The sequence below is a fragment of the Delphinus delphis genome, chromosome 4 (assembly GCF_949987515.2).
Source record: "Delphinus delphis chromosome 4, mDelDel1.2, whole genome shotgun sequence".
NCBI classification, from domain to species: domain Eukaryota; kingdom Metazoa; phylum Chordata; class Mammalia; order Artiodactyla; family Delphinidae; genus Delphinus; species Delphinus delphis.
Genome location: NC_082686.1, coordinates 104,058,899 through 104,081,825, shown reverse-complemented (window position 1 = coordinate 104,081,825; position 22,927 = coordinate 104,058,899). Strand labels below are relative to the sequence as shown.

Genomic DNA, 22,927 nt, shown 5'->3' with positions numbered 1-22,927 from the left:
TGTGAAATATTAACTTTTTTTAAAGGGTGAAGTTGAACAAATTGCTATGATGAAACCAAAAGGCCAGACTGAACATGATGAGGGTATGCTTGAATATTTAGAAGATATAATTGGTTGTGGACGGCTAAATGAACCTATTAAAGTCTTGTGTCGGAGATTTGAAATATTAAATGAACACAGAGGAGAGAAGGTGAATCTTCTGTAGACTTTAGTTGTATTGTAAACCAGAATGTTTTCTGTATTAACTAATTTTACTGAGCTAGATATTCAAGTTATAGTCATAATTATTCAGGCAGAGTTTAGTGTTTTAGGTTGAATTTTATATTTTTCTTATTGGCATTTCAGAGGAACATTGTTATATTAATGTAGTTTATATGTTTTTTTATCTAATGTTGGCATATTTTAAATTCAGATTGCTCAAATACACTTCATATGAACAATCTCTACACTTTTAACTTTTGTAGTTAAACAGAGTTAAGATGGTGGAAAAGGAAAAGGACGCCTTAGAAGGAGAGAAAAACATAGCCATTGAATTTCTTACCTTGGAAAATGAAATATTTAGAAAAAAGAATCATGTTTGTCAATATTACATGTAAGTACCTTAATTTATCAATTTTTGTATTAGTTTCTGGCAGTAAGTCTAAGCCCTTCTCTTTTCCCATGTTAGAGAAATGTGAAGACTGAAGTTAAAAAAATTCTAAAAGTTGCTTTATGTGATGAATTCATTAAATTAGGGTTGTTTACCATAGTATCGAAGTTGACTTTTAAGTATCCTGCTTTAAGTTGGGAGGTGGGTTCACAAGTATTACTATGCTTAATAGTTTTACATATACATTCTTTTGAATTCATATAATAGCAGATCTAATTTTGTTTATGTGGAGCCTATTTTTATTCCTAATTCTAGCCTTGACCCTAGGTTGGTTCCCCCTTCCCTGTCAGTAATCCTAGGTAATTGTTAATTGACTGTGGTTAAGAATACTTTAGAAACAGCTGATTTTACTAAAATAGAGAATTTTAGAAATGGTATTTTAGGATCTCTGATATCTTTTTTTTCCTCTCTCTAGTTATGATCTGCAGAAACGAATTGCTGAAATGGAGACTCAAAAGGAAAAAATTCATGAAGATACCAAAGAAATTAATGAGAAGAGCAATATACTGTCAAACGAAATGAAAGCTAAGAATAAAGATGTAAAAGATATAGAGAAGTAATAATCTTTTGGAAAGTACTAAAAGTATTTAGATTATATAGTTACATTTTATTGCATGTATGTGTGTGTGTCTGTATATAAACTTACTGCCAGCACATGCGTGTAATACATTTGCCAGCATATAAAATGGTCTCCTTTTGCAAACAAAAAACTTAATTGACTTACATCTAGTTGATGATGATTATCACAGATTTGACTGCCCAACACTGGTCTTAAAATAATGCAGGCTGCTACCCCCTAGTGGCAGAACATAATAACACAAAACATCGTAGCAAACAAGCATTTAATCTGACAGGTTAGTTGTCTTAAAGTTTTCTCATTACCTTTCTCATATCAGTCTTCAATGACACCAATATCCCTTACCTATGCAGTTTTCTTTTTTATTCTTTAAAATGAGTTTTGCTTATTTTTTATGGTCAAATTTTTCTATACCTAGACATCATAGTGATTATTTCCAATCCAGCTTAGAAGGACAAAATAACTCCTATAGTCACACATTTTAACAGCTCCTTCAAATATGGGTGGAGGAGAGGGTCAGCTTGAAACAGGATCCTACCTTATAGGAACTTGGATACATTTATAACCAGGCAAGGTATATAAGGTGGCTTTAAAATATCAGAATATCCAAAATAGTGACTGAATTTTCTTACTTTGCTAGGAAGCTGAACAAAATTACAAAATTTATTGAGGAGAACAAAGAAAAATTTACAAAACTAGATTTAGAAGATGTTCAAGTTAGGGAAAAATTAAAGCATGCTACAAGTAAAGCCAGAAAACTGGAAAAACAACTTCAAAAAGATAAAGAAAAGGTAAGTTATAGGGGAGAAATTCTTAAAATTTCAGGTTTGAATATCACATGTAGTTTTTATTATTTTTCATGAATGTTCTTGGCCCATACTACCTAAGAGAATGAGTTGGGATTCTGAATGTTAAGTGTTTCAGGATTTATCTCAACCTGATTTTTCCCCAAAGGGGAAATCCTGTATCCATTGACTTTGAGTTTTAGAGCTTATGTTTCTGATATACATTGTTGGCAAAATATTTACCAAATCAGCAATTCTATTTTGGTGACAATAATTTTCTTCTTCCTAGAGTGTATGATTTAAAGAGATGTTTTTGGCTACATATCATAGATTTTTAAAAATAGTACCTTTGTCTGCAGAAATCAAGTTAACAGTATCAGCAGTTTTCCCTTAAAAGGGAGGGAAGGGGAAGTTCATAATTTACAGCAAGTGGTTGATTAGCTAGACTGAGGTTTCAAAAAAAGAAAGATGAGGTTTAGACCAGAATGCCTAACTTGCTAGGAGCCAGACTAATAAATCAATTAATTTGGGGTGTTTCAAACTATATTCATAGTTTAATCAGATATTAATAGATGAGACACATAAAGCCTCTCCCCTCAAAAAAGTTTTGTACCGGGCTTCCCTGGTGGTGCAGTGGTTGAGAATCCGCCTGCCAGTGCAGGGGACACGGGTTCGAGCCCTGGTCCGGGAAGATCCCACATGCCGTGGAATAACTAAGCCCGTGTGCCACAGCTACTGAGCCTGTGCTCTAGAGCCCGTGAGCCACAACTACTGAGCCCACGTGCCTAGAGCCCGTGCTCTACAACAAGAGAAGCCACTGCAATGAGAAGCCTGCGCACCACAACGACGAGTAGCCCCCTGATCGCCACAACTAGAGAAAGCCCACGTGCAGCAACGAAGACCCAACGCAGCCAAAAATAAAATAAATTTATTTAAAAAAAAAAAAGTTTTGTACCATATAATTACATGGTAATTATAAGACAGGCTCTGCTTCAACTTGTAAGCATTTTCTGAATGCATTTGTTCACAAAATGCTTTATGCTCAGTACAGTAACACATCTATGTGAATCAGTGTTTGAGGGACACCATTTTGGGAAATGTTTAATTTCTCTGGTAATAGATAATCAGAATAAACAAAATAGCATGGATTTGATAGAAACCCCTGAATTGGGCAGATTAAGCCAAATGTAACTGTAGTAGAGATAATTAGCCTTTAGGAATCAACTGTGGAAAAGTGATAACTACTGGAAGGTATTAATGGAATAAAATATTAGTCCTATGTGGTGACTCTGGAAGGGTAAAGTTAGGAAAGATCTTAAGATTTGAGGGAAACTAGGGGTGTATGGGTAATTTGTGGTAAGTTGTAATGTACTTTGAAGGGTACTTCAGGGAATTCCGTGTACTCAGACCATATTCATAGGTGAAGAAGGATAATTACAGCCTAAAGTTGGAGCAGAAGGAAGATCTGCTCAGCGAGGAAGAATTGTTCTCCATAAGGAATCAGGAATTCGTAGAATTAGTTTTACCATTAGACTGAGAGAACATAGAAATTGCAGCAGATGATTAAGGAAGTACTTGCTAAAACTAGCTGCTTTAACCTTAATTACAGTGAAAACCGCAAAGATCTAGAAGATCCTGAGAAATGCTTTTAAATAAGCCAAATATTGATGGTGTTGGATAGCCTAAAGGTACATGCTTCTAGTAACTTTAATTTGTTTTATAATCTTAGGTTGAAGAATTTAAAAGTATACCTGCCAAGAGTGAGAATATCATAACTGAGACAACAACTAGAAATAATGCCCTTGAGAAAGAAAAAGAAAAAGAAGAAAAAAAATTAAAGGAAGTTATGGATAGCCTTAAACAGGAAACACAAGGGCTTCAGAAAGAAAAAGAAGTAAGATTTCTTTATCAGTTGGCATATATTTTGGTGGCTTTTTTTTTGTTAATCTTGAAGATTGTTTTTATAGTAATATTAAAAAATGAACTGTTAGAAGAAAAAGTTTGGACTTTTAATATCTACCATTCCTAAAGATGGTTAGCCTAGACTCTTTCCCTTTTTTGTTGTTTGCTTTCTCGTTTTAAAAAAAAAGTTAACGAGAACTTACAGTGGTAGAAGAAAATACTCATCAAATACTTCGTTTTATGTGCAGTTCTTCGTTACACATTGACTTCATCATCAAATTTTCTTTTTCATCTTCTCTTAAATTATTTTCTTGGTAATTTATTGGTTACTACCTATAAATGCTTGGGACCACACTAACCGTAGATGACATCTCCTTTCTTTGCTTCTGTAGCTCTTCTGTAATAGTTTTAACCATGGCTCATGTGTCAGTTCTTGGCTCAAATCCTAGGTCAATCCCTTATTATCTCTGAACTCAGGTTATGTCTCCAAGTTATCTTCCTCAAAATGCGGAAGAAAATATTACCCATCTTGTGAATCTTTGTGAAAATAAAACGTGTGTTTACTTACATAAAGTGCCTAGAAAGTAAGGAATTAATAAATATTAGCTACTACCTTATGTTAGCACTTCCCTAAAGCAAGAGTGTGAGATTGTCTCATTGATATGTCTTGTCTCCCCAGCAAGAGTATAAGCACAGAGTTTAGCTATCTTTGTTTATATTCACCACAGCCTTTTAGACAACACTGAGCATGTTAAATAGATATTTAATAGATGACAGTAATTGAGTTGAATTGACTTAACGTTACTTAAGTCAGTTACATAAGACCTTTGTTAATTATACCTCCATGAAGTGTTTTGGAGTTTCTTTACGGACTAAATTGATTCTGTTTTGAAATATGGGCATGTTCTAATATCATACTATATTACTGGGCCAATGCTTTGTATGTGAAATAAAAGGGTTAGGCTTTTATAAGGGCTTTTCTTATTCCATTATTCTAATAAGTAGGTCCTTTCTACACAGTCAACTACAGTAGTCCAAAATTTCTACTCACTCATCAAATTATGACTTGTGTTGGGGATTACCTCACCTTACCTCTAAAACTTAAAAAGATTTCCAACATAAATATACTTGAGGAAACTTTCTGCTGAGTAGTCCTTACACCTTACCATTTTAGGTAAGGTAATGTGGAAAGACCATGGAATCTAGATTTCAGATCCACATTTTTGTTCTTTCAACCACTCCTTCTTTGTCATTTTAATCTCTAAATTGAGATATTAGATATTCGTATGGTATCTACCTTGTTAAGCTCTTGTGAAATCAGTTGGGAAAAGACTGTATACCATGAACATTCACAACTAGGCAGAAACTGTTAGTCCATTCCACTTGTGAGATTTATTTCTGTATATTGTGCTTGTAGAATCTATTAAGTTAAATTCAAAATGAATGGTTTCCATTTCAGTTTAGGTTTGAAAACACATATATTTCGGATTTAATGGGGTCTATCATATTTTAACAGAGTCGAGAGAAAGAACTTATGGATTTCAGCAAATCAGTAAATGAAGCACGTTCAAAGATGGATGTAGCTCAATCAGAACTTGATATCTATCTCAGTCGTCATAATACCGCAGTGTCTCAATTAAGTAAGGCCAATGAAGCTCTAATGGCAGCTTCTGAGACTCTCAAAGAAAGGAAAGCTGCAATTGGAGATATACAGGCAAAACTCCCTCAAATTGAACATGAACTAAAGGAGGTAAATCTTCTTCTGTATTTCATCTGAACATTGTTTATGAACCCTAGTTTTATTTATTTTTATATTTACATATATTTTTTTAAATCTCAACATCTTTTTTTTTTTGGCTGCGCTGAGTCTTCGTTGCTGCGCACAGGCCTTCTCTAGTTGCTGCGAGTGGGGGCTCCTCTACGTTGCGGTGCGCGGGCTTCTCATTGCGGTGGCTTCTCTTGTTGCGGAGCACGGACTCTAGGCGTGTGGGCTTCAGTAGTTGTGGTGCACAGGCTTAGTTGCTCCGTGGCATGTGGGATCTTCCCTGACCAGGGCTCGAACCCGTGTCCCCTGCATTAGCAGGCGGATTCTTAACCACTGTGCCACCAGGGAAGTCCTGATCTCAACATCTTAAGTGACTGGTACATAGATATTTTTGTTGTTATTGTTTAGTGTAATCTTTCCGAAAAGAATGGGGTTAATATTTCAGTATTCTATCTGATACGAATCGAGACTATCAAGAAGCTGCATTCTCCCTTCAAGTGTCAAACAGCAAATAATATCACTGCCGCCACCATTATTTCCCATTATAAAAATTTAAACAGAAGAAAGTTCTTTGTTTCCCTAAATCTAAGTGTAGACAACTTCGGCAATGGTAAAGGAAAATCACAAGTGTAAGTGTGTGTGTGAACAAATATGCAAGTCAACTATCTTAGTGTATTTTTTTCTGTTTTTGAATTTATGAATGTAGTTTTCTTTGTTGGGACTGCAAGTTGTTAAACTAATCAAGACATCTGGCTTATTAGCTCATCCACGTCCTCTGCTATCCTTGAGTGAATTAGACATCTAAGGAATTTCGTAACTTTAATCTCAAAAGCATCATTAGGCAAGATGGCAATAGAAAATGCTGCTTGGAGAGAAATTACACTGAAAATGAAGTCTTTTTCATTTTAGTAAATGCACGCCGCTTGGTCATCAGAGAACTTAATGGCCGTATAGAATTTAAATGTAAACTTAAGTTATATTCAGTGACTACTTCTATCTTCCTTATGATTCAGTTTATTTTTGGATAAATTAAATCTGCAACTTGAGCTTTTATCAATACTTTAAACCAGTATGACTGGTAATAGAGGTAATAATTTAAAGCCAGGAAGTGAAGGAGAATGTCAGAAAAATGGCTGCACTAACTTGGAGATTGAGAAACTGAGAATTAGGCTTTTTGTGTGCATGTGTGTGGTTCCTCTTCTTGGCAGCCTGACGTTTTTGTTTAGCAATAGTAGTGTTCACTCATGCTCTCCTTCATTTCAGAGCTATGCTTTTTTTGTTCTTTGTTTTCCTTTATTTAATTAGATATAATAATATATGCTATATAATACTATATAATAAATCTCCTTTTATTTAAAAAGCAAGGCACAGTGTAATCATAGCCCTGCCCGGTCACCCATAACTAGAGTCCTGTATTGAGGTCTGTTTTTGATTAGTGTAAGAATATAAGAATTAGGACACATTTATGCCTAACTGTGTGGTGCCAAACTGGGATTTCCACAACCCTAACTCCTCTAGCTCTAGCAGTCAGTGCACTGCTCCTAGGTCTATATTGTGTTTATATTCCTTATTATTGACCCAGATAATTTCTGCCCCCTTTAAAACAGAAAACCCATCCATATTTTTCAAAATCAAACCAACAGTTGCAATGTGACAGCTTAGTCCTGGTTCAAGTGTTGATTATTGGCCTTTCCTTCTTTTTTTAGGTATTACAACTAATTCTATACTGTGATAGGGTGTAACCTTCTGGGATTCATTTTCTTTATTTTCACCTTTAGAAAGAAAAACAACTTCAAAAACTTACACAAGAAGAAATAAATTTCAAAAGTTTGGTTCGTGATCTTTTCCAAAAAGTTGAAGAAGCGAAGAGTTCCTTAGCAATGAATCGAAGTAGGGGGAAAGTCCTTGATGCAATAATTCAAGAAAAAAAATCTGGCAGAATTCCAGGAATATATGGAAGATTGGTAAAGTAAATTTATTTGTAAATGACTATACATTTTTCTCAGATGTTATAATTTTCTTACCTTGACTTAAAGAACTGTATATTGTCTCTGTACATAAAATAACATTTACTTTTGTTTCTTTTAAAGGACTTTCATTTTTAAACATTTTGCTCTTACACTCAGGCATGATAAAATTCTTTGTGGTATGTATTTGTTCATGTTACAGATAGTTTTGGGTTTTTTTTTTTAATTTTGTATAATTATAGTCATTTTAAGAAAGGGATCCAACTCTAGTGATAAACTTAACAAACTCCTTTTTTCTTTTTTAAAAAAAATAAGAACTTGATAAATTATATTCTGGGTTTTATACCATTATACTAAAGGTTGTGGCTAGAGTTTAGGAAAATCAACAAGGGATGATGTCAAAACCCAAGGCTAGGGATAGTGGGTACCTGAAGCCTGAGTTGAGCCTGAAGAAGGAAGGGAGCTGTGGCCAGCTAGAAGGTGGCTGGAAGGAAATGGGGATAGCTTATGTATTAATAGACTGAGAAGCAGATTTACATAATCTTAAATGGCTTTCAATAATTCAGAGTTTTATTATTCTATAAGTTATTTTGCTTATAATACTTTTAGGTTTCAAATTTTCACACTATACATTTTTATTTACATGCAGTGAAAACAGTTCTCTCATTTTGTGCTCATTAAAAATTCAAACTCTGTATATCCATAAGTTTTTTTTTTAAGGTAGATTAAAAATTCTAGTAGTGATTGCCTTTGCAGAAGAGAAAGGTTGAATGTGAGGAACACTTAAATTTTTCACTGTGTACCCTTTTTGTACTGTTTAAAACCATACGTAGGTATAGTTCAGTTAAACACAACTTGAAAAATCTATATGAATTACTAATAAAATGATCCTGTGCCTAATTCCTTGCTGATTGTGCATTGATTTTTCCCCCCTCTTCTCAATTATTAGGGGGACTTAGGAGCAATTGATGAAAAATATGATATTGCTATTTCATCCTGTTGTCATGCATTAGACTACATTGTTGTTGATTCTATCGATACGGCCCAAGAATGTGTAAACTTCCTTAAAAGACAAAATATTGGAGTTGCAACCTTTATAGGTTTGGATAAGGTGGGTATTCATAATCTACCTGTAATTTAGTTTTTAAGTGCCAAGTGTTTTTTGATTTTGAATCCTAGCTTTTTTTTCATAGTTATTTAAGTGAACACCTGATAGGTTTTGAGGATTATATTAGGCTCTGGGGTTACATGGTTGTGAAAAAAAATCCTCTACTGCCTCCCCTAAAGGAATATACATTCCAATGTTACAATGATTGGTAGTTTGCATTTCTAACTTCCATCGTCAATAACTACTTTAAAAAAAAGAAAAAGAAAAAGAAACACTTACTGAGATACAATTCACAACCATAAAATTCATTATTTTAAAATATGTAGTTCAGCAGGTTTTAGTACATTCACATGGTCTGGATTGTTCAATCATGACCACTGTCTAATTCCACAATATTTTCATCACCCCAAAAGAGGAACCCCATACACATTAGGAGTCACTACCCCTATTCTCCCACCCCTCCATCCCCCTGCAACCTTTAATCTACTTTTTGTCTCTAGATTTACATATTATGGACATTTTGTATAAATGAAATCATATAATATGTAGCCTTTTGTGTATGGCTTCTTTAACTTACTTTTCAAAGGTCATCCATGTTGAGACTTCCCTGGCGGTCCAGTGGTTAAGACTCCACACTTCCACTGTGGGGTGCGTGTTCAGTCCCTGGTCAGGGAACTAAGATCCTGCACGCCGCATGGTGTGGCAAAAAATAAATAAATAAGTTCCCTCTCTTCTCTTTGCAGGGGGTGGGGCTAATACATGTGTATCAGCACTTCATTCCTTTTTACTGCCGAATGATATTCCATTATATGATGTAGCACAGTTTGTTTATTCATCAATTGATGGACATTTGGGTTGTTTCCATGTTTTGGGTATTATGGTTAATGCTGCCATGAACATTCCTGTACACAGGTTTTTGTACGACATCTTTTCATGTGCTTATTTATTGGCCATTTGTTTATCTTTGGAGAAAAATCTGTTCACATTCTTTGCCCATTTGTTAATTGGTTTGTCTTACTGTTGAGTTGTAAGAATTCTTTATATATGCTGGATACAAGTCTCTTGTCAGGTATGTAATTTGCAAATGTTTTCTCCCATTCTGTGGGCTCTCTTTTCACATTCTTGATGGTGTCCTCTGAAGCAAAAAATTTAGATAGAAGTCCAGTTTATTTTTAGTTCCTTGTATTTTGGGTGTCATATCTAAGAAACTACTGTGTAATCCAATGGCAGGGTGATTTACCTCTGTTTTCTAAGAGTTTTACAGCTTTAGGTTCTAAATTTAGTTTTTTAATCCATATTAAGTTAATTTTGTAATACAGTGTAAAGTAGGGGTCCAACTCTACTCTTTTGGATATCAGGTTGTTCCAGCACCATTTGTATTCTTTCCCTGTTGCATTTTCTTGGCACCCTTATCAAAAATCAACCGATCATAAATGTAAGGGTTTATTTCTGGACTCTTCATTTATCTGTGTCTGTCCTTACACTGATACCACACTGTCTTGATTACTATAGCTTTGTAGTAAGCTTTAAAATCAGGAGTCCTTTCATTTTGTTCTTTAATATCAAGAGTGTCCTGGGGTTTTTGTTTTGTTTTTAGTATATTGTAAATGGAATTTTCTTAATCTCATTTTCAGATTATTCATTGCTAGTGTATAGAAATACAATTAATTTCTGCATATTGATTTTGTATTCTGCAACTTTGCTGAATTTATGTTATTTCTAATAGTTTTTTAATGTATGAATTCCTCGGGATTTTAATACGTATAAGATCATGTCATCTGTGAATAGAGATAGTTTTACAATAACTTCTTTTTTAAAATAACAGTAAAGTAGGGCTTCCCTGGTGGCGCAGTGGTTGAGAGTCCGCCTGCCGATGCAGGGGACACGGGTTCGTGCCCAGCGCCGCTGAGCCTGCGTGTCCGGAGCCTGTGCTCCGCAAAGGGAGAGGCCACAACAGTGAGAGGCCAGCGTACGGCAAAAAAACAGTAAAGTAATACTCAATTATGTAGATACTCAGAACTTTGTATACATGTCCTTATGTTTAATACATGTGTATTACTTCTATAAATTATATCTAACAGAAATGATCTTTATATATATATTATTTTTCTTTTTTATGTTTAGATGGCAGTGTGGGCAAAGAAAATGACCAAAATTCAAACTCCTGAAAATACTCCTCGATTATTTGATTTAGTAAAAGTAAAAGATGAGGAAATTCGCCAAGCTTTTTACTTTGCCTTACGGGATACCTTAGTAGCTGACAACTTAGATCAAGCCACAAGAGTAGCATATCAGAAAGATAGAAGATGGAGAGTGGTAACATTACAGGGGCAAATCATAGAACAGTCAGGTAATGTTTTTTTTCCCTGCCATTGAGTTTATTTAATCTTGTTGGGGGAGACATCTAAGTCTGACTTCTCTCCTCTGTTCTCCAGGTACAATGACTGGTGGTGGAAGCAAAGTAATGAAAGGAAGGATGGGTTCATCAGTTGTTGTTGAAATCCCAGAAGAAGAGGTCAGCATGTACAAAATTACGGTCAAGACATTTTTGTTAAAGCAGCTTTACTGATAAGTAACATACTGTAAAATTCTGCTATTTTAAATGTACTGTAGTCAAATTTTCAATTAACAGATTGAATTTTCTCTAAATGACTAGTATATAAGCTGTGGGATTTTATATGAAACTTGTTAAAGTTTTAAAAGTATGTTAATTTAAAAATATATGCTCGGCATATATATCTTTCTCTGTTATGACATTTGGATCATATCATAATTTAACCATTTACTTACTGTTTGACATTTAATTTGTTTCTTCACATAGTTACTGATGTATAATTATCTTTTCTATTTTGACATAATTCTTTAAGTTGTAAATATAGCAAAGACTTCTGATACATGTTTCCAAATTTTATATGTCCAGAAATATAAGAGGAATGTCAAAATGCTCAGGAAATACTGCTCTGTTCCATTATCACCCTCGGAACACTATACTTTTTTCTTCCTTAAAAATATGTACTTAGATGTCCTGGATACCTAACTTTTTCTGAAGAGTTGTGGCTTGATTTTTTTTCATATTTTGAAATAGTTTGTATTTTTCCACTTAAATATTTGTGTAGTATACCTTCATTGTAATAGTAGTTGACTATACAACACTTAAAATGGTCTTTTCATCTGATTCTATGATGCGGAAATTAGTTGACCATCTCCTAAGCTTTAGGTTTTGGAATTGGACCTGGGTTGTTTGCTTTGTTTCTAGTCTTTAAGATCAGAAGTTTGGGTTTTCTTCATTCATAAATTGCTGTTAATCTGAAATGACTCTTGGAATAAACTTATTTCACTGGTATTCTTCTTTGTAGGTAAATAAAATGGAATCACAGTTGCAGAGAGAATCTCAAAAAGCAGTGCAAATTCAGGAACAGAAAGTACAACTGGAAGAAGCAGTAGTTAAGTTAAGGCATAGTGAACGAGAAATGAGGAACACACTAGAAAAGTTTACTGCAAGCATCCAGGTACTTTTTTAATCAATATTAGCTGAAACTATTGGAATTCAACAGCAATTTGGCAGAAGCATTTTGCTGTTTGCTTATAATTTTAAAAGATAAGGGGGGAGGAGGAGGCTGAGTCTCTAGGTGTAAGGCGCGTCTGTTGATTTTGTTTCTCCGAGTACTAATGGATAAACGCCCTGTCACAGTGTTTGCTCCAGCCACAGCTATTTCTGGTTTCCATTTGTACTCCATAGAAATGTGTCTTCCCTTAGCAACTATGTGACCCTTTATTTCATTCTCTTCTCAAAGTGAAATGTTTTCTTAATTATGAAAAAGCAATACATGCCCAGTCTCTTTTAAAAAACAAAATCAGAAAACAGTTTTTTAGGAAATACTCAAAAGATTATCACCTTAAATTTTTATGTATGTCTTTCAACTTTTAGTGTGTCTAGTTTGCATGTATGTGTTTATGTATATGGTATTGATATACATATTAAATTTGCATATGAATTTTTAATGAGTCTTATTAACTTTTCTTCACTTATTAATTACGATTTTCTTTCCAAGCCAAATGTACATTTACTTTGTGTGCAATTGTATTGGCATATTTTGTTCGTATCACGATTTGATAAATATTTTTCTGTGTTGACTATGTATACTGCTGTGTTTTAAATATCCTTCTTATGCAGACCTTAATACACTCATCCAATTATTTCCTTAGGTTAGAGTTCTAAAACTATAATTATTACCCAGTATGTGTACAGTGTTATTTTTGGGTTTTTTGGGGGGGGGGGGGTTTGCGGTACGCGGGCCTCTCACTGCTGTGGCCTCTCCCGTTGCGGAACACAGGCTCCGGACGCGCAGGCTCAGCGGCCATGGCTCACGGGCCCCGCTGCTTTGCGGCATGTGGGATCTTCCTGGACCGGGGCACGACCCCGTGTCCCCTGCATCGGCAGGCAGACTCTCAACCACTGTGCCACCAGGGAAGCCCTGTACAGTGTTTTAAGCGTTTGTTGCATAATGCCAAATTGTTCTCAAAAAGACGGTTCTAATTCATTTACTAATAGTAGCATATGCAAATAATTTTTCCAAGTCTTTGAACACTAGGTACTCTTCAGTTTGTTGTAAGTTTGCTAATCTGATATAAATACTAAAAAATAGCATTTTAACTTATCTTCCTAATGAGTGTATACATTTCATGCGTTTTGTTGGCCATTTTCGATTTTTATATTAATTGTTCGTGTTTTCTGCCCTTTCTTATTTTTGTCTTTCTCTTAAAGATTTTAAGTACCTTTTTTTTTAGAATGTTTAAAGCAAATGCTATTGTTAGTAAGTTTAAAATACTAACAGTTTTGAATGTTAAAACATTTCTGTAGCGTTTATCAGAGCAAGAAGAATATTTGAATGTCCAAGTTAAGGAACTTGAAGCTAATGTACGTACTACAGCCCCTGACCAAAAAAAGCAGAAATTGCTAGAAGAAAATGTTACTGCTTTCAAGACAGGTATGTTTAAGGATATACACTTTTTTCCCCCTGTGTGGTCAAAAACAGGTTTGTAATATTTAGAATGTTTAAGATAGCAGTTTGTAGAATAAAAAGTAGATTTCATATATTATAGACAAGTGACCACTCTGTTTTAATGGTTTTTGTTTTTATTTCTCAGAAGGTTATAAAGTACTATTAAGTACTTCATTTGACAGATAAGAAAACTGAGGCACAGAATGGTTTATACAATTTGCCCAAGGTCGCATAGCATATGGTGGTGGTATAGGAATTCAGGAACAAGTCAGTCTGATTCTGATACCCATGCTTTTAATTTTATATTTTGTATACTTTGGCCCAGTCTTCCTAAGGACCCTTCAAGATAGTAGTTATTTTATTTGTTTGAGAGCTTAGAGAAAACACATTTTTCCTTCCAGAACTTTTTCTTCTTGTATATAAACATATAAGTGTTCTTCCAAAAGCTTTCAGCAAGAAAGGGAATTAGATCATAGACTCATAGTCAGAATTGACTTTGACATTAAAATCCTCTGATCATGCACTTGAGCAGCCCTGCTTCTATTTCCATGTTGGCTTCAATTAAACATAGGTAGATGTGCATCTTATTGCACGAGGAGGTAATGGTGAGATAACACAGTATCTTAGGGACACCAACAAACACAGTGAGCCTTCATCATGTCCTCAAGAAAGACCCTTGTTACAGTCTGGTTCATGAGCAAAGGAAGGCAAATACTGATTGTTTATCTGAAAGAACTAGATGGACTGGAATTGGAGCAATTATCCAAATGTTCAAAAAATGAGGTCGAGTTTTCTTCCCAAAGAAAAAGAGGTAAAAAGATTGTAAGCAGACAGATGTCCACTGGGCATATTGAATATTAATATATAGCTGTATTAATTTTTTTATTTTTGTGGTCGTATTTATCTACGTTTTTAATATTGAGGCATTCACTCAGATAGCATCTGCTACTGGCCAAGCTTTGTTTTAGGTGCTGTTGATCAAGCAGTGAACAAAATAAAGTCCCTCTTTTCAAGGAACTCACACTTAAAAGATGGGGAAGATAATAAATACATTGCATACTGTATCAGGTGGTGCTAGGTGATAAAAGTAAAACCAGGAAAACAGGATGGGATGGGGATTCAGATAGACACAGTGGTTATACAGGCCACTGCCAGAGATACTTGAGCAGAGACCCAGTGGAAGTATGAGTGGACATGTGGATATTTGGGAGAAGAACATTTCAGGAAGAATGTAGAGGAGTAAGTAGAGGCCCTGGGGCAGGAAGGACTATGCCAGAAGTTTCTAGGAACACCAGGAAGCCAGAGTGGCTAGAGTTAAACGATGGAAGAATCCAGATAATGTAGAGCCTTATAAGCCCTGCCTCCATGTGAAATTAAAAGCCATTGGAAAGTCATATACAGGGAAGTGATATAATCTGTCAGGACTCTTTTTTCCTTGCATTTATTTTGGGTATATATTTTGTCCTTGGAGACACAGGGACTTCACCCTACCCCTCCTTCCCCAGAATACCTACAATATTTGTTGTGTTTGCTTTGATGGAACCTAATGGTCAATTAAAACATGTGTATCTTTGTCATTTATAGCAGCACTTTCACAGACTACAGGAATCTGTATTCTTGTTTGAAAGGGAATCCTTGACTTCATTAGGAGCCCCATATATATTTACTCTCATGGAAACACTGGCTATTATTAGTAGACTCTGTTAATATCTAATATGGAAGCCCATTTCTGCAAGCGTATCTTTAAGATTATATATTTTATTTTACATTAATTTATATTTTTAAAATCTCTGGCTGTTGTGTAGAGAATAGAGTAAGGGGAGCAAGGTGGTATAAAATAGTGACTTCAAAATTATAGACTATCTGATGTTAGTTTTCCCCTCCTACTTCTAATAGACATGCTACTATAGATAGGGAAAAGAATTTTTAATGCATGTTAGGTACTTAAAAATAAGGAAGAAGATGTTCTGAAGGGTGGAACCCTTCCCAGTTGCATACCTGGCCCATCCCCCAGTATAAGTCATGATGCCAGACCCCACAGCAGCTGGTACTCTACCCCACAAGGGAGCGAAGCATACAGACAGCCTAATGGAACTTAAACTACAGAGAACATCGCCACTTTGAGCAAAAGAATTCCTTCAATAAATACATTATTTTAGTATCCTTAGGGGAAGAGGGGGATTCAGAAGACAAAAAAAGGGCAGGGTTTTGTTTTGCTTTGTTTTTTTAAAAAAGCCAAGTGGTGATCTCAGAAATATAAAGAATAGAGGTTGGAGTTAAACTCACTAGATGAGTTTGAAAGATCAGACTAAAGAATTCTCTGATAATGTAGGACAAAAAGATGAATACTAAGTTGTGAGATTTGGAGAATATTGAAATTCCAATCTACCTAACAGGAGAGAAGAGACAATCTAGAGGAACAACAGTTAAGTCTTTATCTAATCTTTTCCTCTTAGCACATCCTACCTCCTTTCCCCTATGCTAAATGTATTGATACACTCCTCCCATAGGAGCTTTATGGGAGTCTCTTTCCATAAGTTGGCTCTGTTTCTGCTTGCTTTTCTAGACATAGATATTGAAAGCTTGAACTCCTTACCTTTTTGCCACCTTTCATCCTTCCTATATTGTATAGTGATTAGGATTCAAATATGGAGAACAGAATCCACTCTGGTTAGTACAGATATGATTTGGGGTGTGGGGGTGTGTGTGTGTTTAACAAAGATTGTTTACAGAATCACTGTGATGGCTTAAGAAATTCTAGGTTGAATATGAAGAATAATTTCCAGAGCTACTCTGTAGAACCATGAAAGGAACTATACTGCCTCTTCTACAACTGGAAAGTCATCTCTCAAATGGGGAAGATGAGGGACTTCCCTGGTGGTCCAGCAGCTAAGACTCCACGCCCCCAGTGCAGGGGGCCTGGGTTCGATCCCTGGTCAGGGAACTAGATCTCACATGCCGCAACTAAGAGTTCGCATACCGTAACTAAAGACCTGGCACAGCCAAATAAATAAATAAATACCAAATTGGGAAGATGACACTACAACTGCCAACAACAGAAGCACATTGTACCTACTATAATCTACACTGTCAAAGTTAATGCCAGTGCCTGTCAGTATTCACAAAGCTTTTGACAGGACACCAGAGCCTCCAACACCACCAAGAAAATTCAGACTTTTCCATGACTGCCAGCAGAAACATGCTCAACTTATCAGTTTTGCTATCCAAATTGTGTGAACTTTTTTTGATTGAATAAAACAACCACAATTTTCTTCACCCCGGGCAGTAGTCAGGCACATAGTCTATCTAAGGGTAAAAATTATTATGAGACCAATAGTCAAGAAAGTACCCTAAAAACTTTTGAAAAGAGCTTCAGGGCATGAAGCCAGTAAGAGATAAGTGGGTTATGTTCACAGCTGAGCCAGAGAATTTAACCATGTGTTGTTATATAACACCATTTGTTTTGACTTGGGCATTCTGGTTTTGTGTTTTGGGGTTTGTTTGGTTTTTTTTGATGTACTTTTCCTTAAATGTCTAAAATTTCTTGGGCATGCATCAGGTTAAGTCATATTGACTGAAGAGATTTACATCTAACAAGTGACGCTCATTAGCGTAGAAACACAAATTAATTTCACTTTTTTTTTTTTTCCCAGAGTATAACAATGTGGCTGAGAGAGCTGGTAAAGTGGAAGCTGAGGTTAAAAGGTTACACAATATTATCGTAGAAATTAATAACCATAAACTCAAGGCCCAACAAGACAAACTTGATAAAATAAACAAACAGTTAGATGAATGTGCTTCTGCTATTACTAAAGCCCAAGTAGCAATCAAGACTGCTGACAGGTAGAGTATGCATACTACCCTGTCTTCCTCTTCCCTACATCCCCTTTTTAAACTTAATGTCCATTAAATGTTTCTGTTACTGTTACTTATTAAGCCCTTCTGACATGTTGTTACCTAATAGGAGTTTTGGTGGGCACCTATAATAAACATCATATGACTAGTTTTTAAAAACATAAACGGGTATGCTTTGGCAAAATGTGGTTATATAATTCCCAAATTTGTGAGGACACAGAAGTCAGAGTTTCATTTCTCTGGCTTAAAGGGAGTAGAGGGTGATTCATTGAAATAGATCTAGGTTTTAGGAGAGTAAGAAGGTTGAGATTTCTTAGCAAAATTGTTTTAATAACTTAAATTTTTAATTAACCTGATTAATTTAATTAACTAGATTCCATTGTCCCAAAAAGTTTTTAATACGTTCATAACAGATCTTGTTTTTAAATTAATTTTCAGAGTATTAGAGTATTTCTAAAATAATTAAAGCTAAATATGTATAAAAATGTTGAAATGTAAACAGCTGTTTCTTTTGTCTTACAATTATAACATGAGTCACATTTGATTATCTGGTTATTCCACTATTACAGTGTCTTTTGTTCAAAGATAAGGTGCTAATAATAAGCCATATGTTTTGCCTAAACACAATTATCAGTCAACATAGAAGTAACTTCATTAAGGGAAAAAGGTGTGTGTGTGTGTGTGTGTGTGTGTGTGTGTCTGTGTGTGTGTGTGTGTGTGTCTGTGTCTGTGTCTGTGTGTGTGTGTGTGTGTGTCTGTGTTCATGTGTCCAGTTTCCTCCCCGCTCCACCCTGCCAAAAACACTTGTTTGCCCTGACTTGAACCAGGGCGTATTTATTTACTTGATGGTATAGCTTCATGGGTGTAAAGATTTAAGAATCTCCAATCTGACAAGAAAATGACAAGAATATAATAATAATCCAGTGGACAATTTTGCTTCATAGTCTAAGTCTAAAAGCTTATATAAGGAAGTTTTATTAATTTATACTGAGAGTTTAATAAAATATACAATATCCCACAAGTGTATATATAAACATAAAAAACCAATTCAAGGATTTTAGTAAATCATAAATTTTAAAATATGATGAAAAAAATGTTACATTGATGTCATGAAAAGTTCTTTGGTAGGTTTTCAGAAGTAGAATAACAAATCACACATTACCACATTTTTAATATATGATTTTGCTTGTTTAGAAATCTTAAAAAAGCACAAGACTCTGTCTTTCGCACAGAGAAAGAAATAAAAGATACTGAGAAAGAAGTAGATGACTTAACAGCGGAGCTAAAAAGTCTTGAAGACAAAGCAGCAGAGGTCGTAAAGAATGCAAATGCTGCAGAGGTAAGACATGGAGAGGGGAGAGGATGGTATTTCAAGCAATTAAGATTTATAGATGTCAATACCTTGCCTAGTAAGCACTCAATAAGTTAAACTTATATTAACTTTCATCTGTACAGTAAAAATGAGTACTGTATTGGAACTTTTCTGTAAATAAAAACATTTTCATTTAAAGTGGAAGGGGCGTGGGGAGAGATTGCTTGCTTCTTCATCTTTGTAATGTGAAAATCCCTGTTCTGTTTGAGAAGATCATATCTGTAGCATTTCTTCTTGGTTTTTAGGAGTCCTTACCAGAGATCCAGAAAGAACATCGTAACCTACTTAAAGAACTAAAAGTAATTCAGGAAAATGAACATGCTCTTCAAAAAGATGCACTTAGTATTAAGTTGAAACTTGAACAAGTAGATGGTCATATTGGTGAACATAATTCTAAAATAAAATACTGGCAAAAAGAGGTGAGAATTGTTATGGATAGTTAAATGTAACTTTAAGATATCCTTTATGAAAAAAGGTTAGGGTTTGTTTTTGTGTTTTTGAGGTATGTTGTGATTCTTAATTTCATGGTGTATAATCACTTCTCAGGTTTATAGGGGCAAAATGAACAGTATATAGGAGTTATTATATACAGAAAAATATGCATAATGGTCAGAATTAGTCAACATTTTCAGCCCAGGGCTGATAACGGAGATTTAACAAATGGCTACATGAACACCTGGAACACTACACCTATTTTTCTTGAAGTCCTTTGAAACATAGTTGATACACAAATTACTCCTTAGTATATGTTGTTTTGATAGGCAGTTTGTCATATTAATTTGTGAGGTTTAACAATGAATTATAATACTATGCCTTTTCTAACACTGATCTAACTTAAACTTTTAGATTTCAAAAATATCATTGCATCCCATAGAAGATAATCCTGTTGAAGAGATTCCACTTCTAAGCCCAGAAGATCTTGAAGCAATCAAGAACCCAGATTCCATAACAAATCAAATTGCACTCTTGGAAGCCCAGTGTCATGAAATGAAACCAAACCTTGGTGCCATTGCAGAGTATAAAAAGAAGGTACAAATAAACTGTGTAATAGTCAGGAAGTCTCTACACCTTAGCCTAAATTGTGGCCTTTATTTTATATAATTAGCAGTGTTATTTCTCATCTCAAATGTATAACTGAATTGATGTTTTTCTCATTCTTTTCATAGGAAGAATTATATTTACAGCGGGTAGCAGAATTGGACAAAATTACTTATGAAAGAGATAATTTTAGACAGGCATATGAAGATCTTCGGAAACAAAGGCTTAATGAATTCATGGCAGGTTTTTATATAATAACAAATAAATTAAAGGAAAATTACCAAATGCTTACTTTGGGAGGTGATGCTGAGCTGGAGCTTGTAGACAGCTTGGATCCTTTCTCTGAAGGAATCATGTTCAGGTTTGTAATTATGCTGTATACTGAGTTTCGGATTCTTCTGTTATATCTCTACATATTCTCCAAACTCAGTATTTTTTTTAGGGGTGGGATGTGAAGGTTAGATGTACAACTTGTTTTATTTCATAAATACTAGTTTGCCTAGATATTAGTTTACAGCATAAATTCTAGGCAAACAGTAAATACTTGATTTTACAGAATATTTGTCTAATTTTCGAGGCATTTCAATCTAACATATGTATTTTAAAATTGGAAAGCAAAAAGTGCATTGGAAACAGAGGGAAAATACCAAGAATTACTTGTTAGCTTGCTGTTTAAATCTTAAATTTTTGTCAGGTGTTCCTGTGTGTTCATCCTCCAATAACATGTTTATAAAAGAACCCCTCAGAAGTTTATATTCGTGAAAAGGAAATTAGAGATTCCCAAGGAAGGTGGTAGAAGCCAGTTATGGGAAACAAATCACGAAGTCTTAATTTAGCTTTACAAGTAATTTGACTGACGAGATTTTCTTAATTATTTCAGTGTCCGACCACCTAAGAAAAGTTGGAAGAAGATCTTCAACCTTTCAGGAGGAGAGAAAACACTTAGTTCATTGGCTTTAGTATTTGCTCTTCACCACTACAAACCCACTCCCCTGTACTTCATGGATGAGATTGATGCAGCCCTTGATTTCAAAAATGTTTCCATTGTTGCATTTTATATATATGTAAGTAATCATTTAGAGCTTTTCATTCTGAAAATTTTATGGGTTCCCTAAACATTACAGATGAAATTCTTTGACTTACTTCTTTTGAGCTTTTTTCCCTGTTCTCTAATCCCACATCCCATGGTATTAAAGGAGGCCACATCCTTTATTTCAGCCAAATAGTTCCATTTTGGAAAAGTGAAATATAAATGGATAATGTAAATTAGTAGCAGAAACACAGCTAGAAATTTTTTTTCTATATCTTTTTTCTACTAGAAGAATTCTAGGCAACCGTCCTTCCAAATACCCGAATTCTTCTCAAACCCAAATACTGTTTCATGAATTAATCCATGTTGTCATTCTTCATGTTAATTAATTATGTCATGTTGAATTTACTGTCAAGAAATATTTCAGGGAAGTAAAGCTTAGATGTTTATTATATGATTTATATATTTATAATATATGTATAATTTTTCTAATTTATTCTTTCTTTCTCTTTAGGAACAAACAAAAAATGCCCAGTTCATAATAATTTCTCTTCGAAATAATATGTTTGAGATTTCAGATAGACTTATTGGAATTTACAAGACATACAATATAACAAAAAGTGTTGCAGTAAACCCAAAAGAAATTGCATCTAAAGGACTTTGCTAAACTTGTTTATACTGAAGATTTCTCAGATTGAATCACCGCAGATTCAGCGTACTGTATTTACTGACTTTCTGTTTGTAAAGGGTTATAAATTATATAAAATACATATTCTTAAACTGGATCATATAACTAGTTTCTATTTTATGCTGTTACTTAAGAGACATGTTATAAGTGTGATAAAATATTCTCTATACCTACTTCTAGGAGATTGTAAGAAACTGACAACTTTATAAGCAGCAGACTATGGAGAAAATAAGATGCCTGGGGCGGGGGGTGGGGGGGTCAGGTGACTTACCCTTAGCCCCAAACTGCTACCTGCAGAGTTAAAAGTGAACAGTACAGTTCTAAACTAGATCATGTTACCAAGACACAGCATACTCTCATGGACCTTTGACCTACGCTGGAGAAGCCTATCAACTGCTACTATAGTAAAATTTTTAAGGTATTTCACTTAGTAATTTAGATAGTCACTATTACCCAAATCCTAGGAACATTTTTTTTTAACCGTCATTCTGAATTATAAGGATGAGAATTTAAATATTGTGTTCTTTTCTAAAACTTGATATGCTTGACTGTTTAAAACACTTGCAAAAAGGGTCAGCAAATATGTCTGAAATAACTTGGCTATCTCATTAGTTGAAAAGGAAAAATACCCACTTCAGGAAAAGAATAAAGTGTATAAAGACTAATTTCCTTAGTATAAATGGCAATTAAGATGGAGTGCTGTTTGCCCATCAAGTTGTCAAGGGTTTTTTGTTGTTGTGTTACACTGTATTGACCCAAGAATATTATAATGCTACTGGAAGCCAGCAACCACTTGGTTTTCAAAAGAAATTTTGGTATTGAATCAAAAGTCTGCCCTAGCTATTCAGTTTCTAGAATATTGATCCTGAGGAATTAAAATTAAAAATTACCATGTTGTTCAATGCAGTATTGTTTAGGTACTAAAACCCAACAAAGACAGTCTGTATCATAATATAACCGTTAAAAGTGTAAATACATTAGCATGGAGTTAAATAAAGCAAGATCTATAACTCAAGTATGGTCATTTGTTTTAAATCAAGATTATACAAGGGAAAAGTAACTAGAAAAAAGTATCAACATAATCAAGGGCTTTTTCATTGGTGAGAACAGGTGAATGGAATTTAATATTTTTATATTATATTTTAATACCCAATGGAGTAAAGCTTAGTACTTTTTATTTTATTTTAT

General features: G+C 34.6%; 1 protein-coding gene across 1 annotated transcript in view; it reads left to right on the top strand.

The window, feature by feature from the left end:
* SMC4 (structural maintenance of chromosomes 4) overlaps window positions 1–22,740 on the top strand; it is a 34,530-nt gene extending 11,790 nt beyond the window's left edge. The window contains exons 6-24 of the mRNA XM_060011207.1: window positions 26–190; window positions 465–592; window positions 1,065–1,205; window positions 1,867–2,017; window positions 3,741–3,905; window positions 5,430–5,663; window positions 7,457–7,642; window positions 8,595–8,756; window positions 10,878–11,103; window positions 11,189–11,268; window positions 12,110–12,262; window positions 13,615–13,741; window positions 17,410–17,599; window positions 18,806–18,950; window positions 19,229–19,402; window positions 19,830–20,012; window positions 20,150–20,382; window positions 20,902–21,085; window positions 21,566–22,740. Coding sequence (XP_059867190.1) covers window positions 26–190; window positions 465–592; window positions 1,065–1,205; window positions 1,867–2,017; window positions 3,741–3,905; window positions 5,430–5,663; window positions 7,457–7,642; window positions 8,595–8,756; window positions 10,878–11,103; window positions 11,189–11,268; window positions 12,110–12,262; window positions 13,615–13,741; window positions 17,410–17,599; window positions 18,806–18,950; window positions 19,229–19,402; window positions 19,830–20,012; window positions 20,150–20,382; window positions 20,902–21,085; window positions 21,566–21,718 — 3,180 coding nt within the window. The 3' untranslated portion in view covers window positions 21,719–22,740. The remainder of the gene's footprint in view (window positions 1–25; window positions 191–464; window positions 593–1,064; window positions 1,206–1,866; window positions 2,018–3,740; window positions 3,906–5,429; window positions 5,664–7,456; window positions 7,643–8,594; window positions 8,757–10,877; window positions 11,104–11,188; window positions 11,269–12,109; window positions 12,263–13,614; window positions 13,742–17,409; window positions 17,600–18,805; window positions 18,951–19,228; window positions 19,403–19,829; window positions 20,013–20,149; window positions 20,383–20,901; window positions 21,086–21,565) is intronic.
* Window positions 22,741–22,927: the final 187 nt, after the last annotated feature.